We start from the raw sequence: 5,743 nt of genomic DNA, 5'->3' as shown, positions 1-5,743 counted from the left end.
ACTAAATCCTGTGGAGGATGCCAAATTGCATTGGGCTGCTACATTGAGCACGATGAAAAGTATAAAGTAAACTGGGATTGAAAGGCACATTTTCTTTTTGATGGTGTAAACTGTGATGAACAAGGAAACTGGAAACTAGAACAGGAGCGGAGCAATGTGAGAGAACATTTTTCTGTATGAACTTATGTGCATTGAAAAATGAATGAAGAGTTCAATTTGTAGATTCCTTCCAAAATCTCTTATTGGACAGCTAACCCATTTTAATAGCACTGGCAATTTTAGTTGTGCTTTTACTTTGCTTGTGTAATTTGAGCACAATGGATCAATTCCTTTTTTAGAATCAAGTCAAAAATTGCATTTAACCTCAATTATATATTATTGATAATTTATATATACTTGTATTAGTAAAATACTTTTATTTTTTAAAATTAAAATGAATATAAATTATGCACCAAAATTATTTAATAAAATTTTATAGGCAAAGTATTATATTCATTGCATTTAATCTCAAATATACAATGAATATAATTTTTTTTTAAATCAAATTTAACTCATGGGTGAAAAAATAACAAATTTATAAATATACAACAAATTTAAAGGGTAAGAATATGTTATTTAATCAAACCTTGAATGAGAACTCGCGATTTAACTTAAAAAAAAAACAATAAGACAGGGTTAATAAAGTAATTCTGTTGAACTTTAAACAAATAATATATAAATATATTATTAGTTGGGGCATTGCGTATTCAAGATGGAAATATTCCAACTTAAGGCAGCTAAATCTGGTTGCTTTATTTTAGTCATAAAAATATATATTATTATGGAAATCTAACTTTAAAAGTAACCAATATAATAAACACATTAAAAAAATTAACATAAATAAATAGCCATTATTTCTATCTATCTTCAAATTTATAAGCCCAAGAATATTTATTTACAAAGTTACCATAAAAAATAATTAGTCTTATTCATGTTTTTCCATTGTTGGTTGGGATTGAATTTATTATGGCATCTCTAATATATCACCACACCAATTTTCATTTGCATATAAAATTTAATTTACTAGTAGAACACCTAAGATTAATTTGACTAAACCTTCATCCATAACATCTGTAATTTAGCTTCTTGAATGAAGATTTATTATCTTAATAGTTAATTTTAGACTATTTTCCACCAGGCTGTAATTTTCGTTAAACTTGAATGACCAATAATTTACATAATAGATAGAACAGTTATTCCTTCATGGGTATAAGTTTGTACTGTTCATAAATTTCATCGACTTAAGTGAGTGGCAATGGTTTTATAGTTTCAGTCGTTGATATTCAAGATAATTATCAATCCCTTGTAATGAAACTTTAATATAGTGAATTTATACATTCCTAGTGTTGCCAGTATTTCATCAATGTGATAATTACTTATGGGGATATTAATTACAATTGATAAAATTATTTTCGTTTAAACTTTTTTAGACAAACGTACAATGATTTTATCTTTATAAACAAATTTACTTTTAGTTTTAAAAATACCTTCTCGATTTATTATATTACTTTCAACAACTTATATGTGCGGGGCATCAAAGGTCGTATAGGGTGCATAGGTGCGTATAAGGTGCGTGCAGAGTATGTACATGATGCGTGGATACATACAGGATACATGGGTGTGTAAGGTATGTGCAGGGTACGTGCAGGTGCGTGAAGGATGCGTTAGGGTGCGCAAGTGGATAACTGATGCGTGGGGTGCACAACTCTGGGAAAATAGTGAGCTAATAACTAAAAAATATTTAACATATATATACACACACGGGACGCACCCTCATCTCACATCTGTTTTATATATATATTTATATATAATAATATAAAATAATATTTAAATATTATAATATTTTATATATATTTTTTTTTTTAGTCAGTAGCTCAGCATTTTCCCAAAGTTGTGCACCCCACGCATCAGCTGTCCAATTGTACACCCTAACGTATTCTTCACGCACCTGCACGTACCTTGCACGCACTCTGCACGCACCCTACGCACCTTGTATGCACCTTATACACACCTTATATGCACTCTTTACGCACCCTACACGCACCCTACACACACCCTATACACCCAATATGCACCGTGATATAGTATCGGTTCGCACTTATCATTTTTCTCATCTATGTTATTTTTTTGTTATTATCTGTATTTGAAATCTAAACAAATATTTATCAAAATTTAAGTATGTTTTTAATCCTTCAAACATGAATTAGTGATAGTTTGAATAAAAAATTATCAAATCTATTAAGAAAATTTTAGGCGATCGAATGTGATGTAAATCACTGAGAATAACGTAATAAGCTAGGAGAGAATATTTTTTAAATTAAAAATAAATTTGTTTATAAAAATAAAACTGTTGTATATTTATCTAAAAAGATTTATACGAAAAAATTTTTATCAATTTTAATTAATATCTCTTACTCTTATTTTATCAATCCAAGATTTACTTGTTGCCTCTGGAAACGAAGGAGTGCATTAAGAAAATTGACTAGGAGAATTTGTTTCCCGTGTCACATTGGATTTCTTTCTTAAATACCATGTTAAAGACTTCATCGGCACATATTTCTATGTTAGTAATGATGCCATGGCCTCCATTTTGTTCTTTCTCTATCAAATTGAAATCTTGAGATGTTATACTTCTTGGACAGCTAACCCACTTTTATAGTACTTATAATTTTAGTTGTGCTTTTCCTTTGCTTGTGTAATTCGAGCATAAAGGTGCAGCTCATTTTTTTAAATCAGGTCAAATTTAAGTTAGATAATGTTTAACTTAATTAAACTCACAAGTTAAGAAATTATTTAATTTGATTCAAATTTAATATATATCTCGATTTAGATATATTAAATAATTATTAAAATAATTTTATTTTATTAATTATTAAATAAAATGATATTATTTTAACAATAAATTATAAACTTGAATCATAGATTCAAACTATAAATTCGAAACAAATTCAAGTCAAACTATTGAAATTATTTTTTTTCAAATCGAATTCAAATTACTTTTAATTTTGGTTTATCAAACTCAAGATAAACTATTTTTCATTTGAATTGAACTTGAGACGAAAGTTGTTCAAATTCGGTTTGGTTCATATTCACCTATATGGGGGTATACATATCATTTTCTAAAAGTTACTAGAGGCAAGTGGATATTTTTATCTCTCTTGTTTTAGAAATTATAGTATTCACATAATATATTTTAAGAAAATATTATAACCGCAATAGTTTATAATATTTATATAGTTAATTTGTTACTTTTTGTTTAGGTATTTGAACTATCACTGTCATTTTTTCAAACTAACAAGAGTAGACCGAAATTTTCAAATTTAAAAAAACCCTCAATTTTTTTAAATTTAAAAAAAGATTAAAATTTTCATTTACACACACTATATTTTCAAGATTTCATTTAACCTCAAATATATTGTTGACATCTTATTTATACTTATATTAGTAAAATATTTTTATTTTTTAAATTAAAATGAATATAAACTATGTACAAAATTATTTAATAAAATTTTATAGACAAAGTATTATTTAGTTTAGGAATTTTTTTTTTTGTCTTTTCAATAATTTTTTATAAAAATTTTAATCAAATTCAACTTAAGGTAGCTAAATCTGGTTGCTCCTATTTATTTTAGCAATAAAAATATATATTAGTATGGAAATCTAACTTTAAAAGTAACCAGTATAATAAACATAAATAAATGGCCATTATTTCTATCTATCTTTAAATTTTTAAGCCCAAGAATCCTCATTTACAAAGTTACCATTAGAAAATAATTAATTAGTCTTATTCATGTTTTCCCATTTGGATTCAATTTATTATGAATTGCCCAAATTCTAATTTTCTCACAGAATGAACAAGCATTTGGGTGGTTCACACATCTCAATAATCTATAATCAATTCAACAGAAGACGAATATTTAGATTCATAAATCATAGATTTAGACTTAAAAAGAGTTCCAAATATGATATCTCAAAATGAATCCCAGAAAGATATAGCAGGCCATACACAGGGATAAGATATCAATCAATAAGCAGAAATATAATTTAATTTAAGACTAAGATATCCCAAGAGTGAGAACACAACTATAACAGCAGCTACCCTAAGCAAAACTGCAAGTGACCGATGGCCTCGAGAAGCTTTTACTCCCTGCACATTTTAAATATAATTTTAGAATCTAATATTAATACAATATAGAAACAATAACAACTTTTCATTTAAAAACTTCTAACCTCTCCATGTCCATCAATGGCTGGGCACTCCCAACTTTTGGAATCTATAAATTGAAATTCTCCTTTATTTTCCAACGCGCGTTAGTTCATCCAGAGAAAAAAATTCTCTCACGTAGCTCTGCTTTTGTTCAGAAAAATGTCCCTTCCGATCCCAATTTACTTCATCCTTTTCATCTTGCTCAATGTAGCAGGCAAATCCGATTCGGCATCCTCGAAAGGATTTAGTCTAAGGCTTTTGCCTTTGTTCTCTCCCGAATCTCCCATGTATCCTGGAAACCTTAGCCAATTAGAAAGAATTGACAAATTGGTTGAAATGTCTAAATTGAGAGCAAAGCATTTAGCGTCCATGTCCGTTTCCAATGCTTCAGTCGGGCCTGAAAAGATTCATCTCGATGTTTACTTAAGCCGCTCCTTGTACTGTGTGGAAATATTCCTCGGAACCCCCAAGAAGTCACAGTTCCTAATAATGGATACAGGTAGTCACCTCATTTGGACACAGTGCCTACCCTGCATAAATTGCTTCAAACAATCAACTCCTATATTTGATCCCAAGTCTTCCTCTACTTATCAAAAGATCCCCTGTTACCATCCTCTTTGTACTCAGCCTTTCCGATGCGTAAATGGACAATGTGTCTATGAATCTACCTACGCAGACGGAACAACTTCATCTGGTGTTCTCTCCAGCGAGACCTTCACATTTCCAGACAAAAGCAGCTTCACTGAATTACCAATAAGGGTCTTCGGCTGTGCAAATGACAATAGAGGTGCCCATTTCTCCTCCATAAGCAAGGTTTCTGGCGTCCTGGGACTAGATACAGGCAAGCTTTCATTATTAGGCCAATTGGGAGAAGCTGATCGACGCCGCTTCACATATTGTTTTGTCCCTAGTAATCCCTCCATGGAAGCTACAAGTATCCTGAGGTTTGGCGAGGATGCTAGGATGCAAGGCACAAACTTCAAAACTACCCCGTTCGTTCGTCAAAAAATCTCAACCCATTTCTATCTGAATTTGGAAGACATAAGCGTTGGGGGTCGTCGCATGGGCTTTACTGAGGAAACATTCAGCCTCCGCAGAGATGGAAGCGGGGGTTGCATCATTGATACAGGGAGTGCAACCACTCATTTGGCGAGAGAGCCTTACAACACTGTTACGCAATATTTTGATGAATATTTCACAGGACACGGCCTCCACAGAGTTGAGAATATACCCGTGCTGGAATATTGTTATCAATACGTCCCAAATTTTGTAGCATATCCATCGATGACATTCCATTTCCAAGGGGCTGATTTAGAGGTAAAACCTAAAAATGTGCTTATCTCTGACGGCACAAGTTATTTCTGCGTAAGTCTGCTACCGTCCGAAGGTGTAACTGTTATAGGAGCACTACAGCAACAAAATACGCGGTTTCTCTATGAGCTTGACACCAATAGTCTCAAATTTGCTCCTGAAAATTGTGCTAACGACAGACTGTAA

At 31.1% G+C, this 5,743-nt stretch overlaps 1 protein-coding gene across 1 annotated transcript; it reads left to right on the top strand.

Annotated features, from left to right (window-relative positions):
• The first annotated feature begins 4,405 nt into the window (after positions 1 to 4,405).
• On the top strand, positions 4,406 to 5,743 carry LOC123193829 (aspartic proteinase nepenthesin-2-like). Its single transcript, XM_044606927.1, has one exon. It carries the CDS (start codon positions 4,406 to 4,408, stop codon positions 5,741 to 5,743), a length of 1,338 nt encoding a protein of 445 aa, XP_044462862.1.

This window comes from Mangifera indica, chromosome 1 (genome assembly GCF_011075055.1).
Source record: "Mangifera indica cultivar Alphonso chromosome 1, CATAS_Mindica_2.1, whole genome shotgun sequence".
NCBI lineage: Eukaryota > Viridiplantae > Streptophyta > Magnoliopsida > Sapindales > Anacardiaceae > Mangifera > Mangifera indica.
This window is presented reverse-complemented; position numbering and strand designations above follow the sequence as displayed.

Coding starts and splice junctions, on each gene's coding strand:
- LOC123193829 (XM_044606927.1), top strand. CDS start 4,406: ATGTCCCTTCCGATCCCAATTTACTTCATCCTTTTCATCTTGCTCAAT.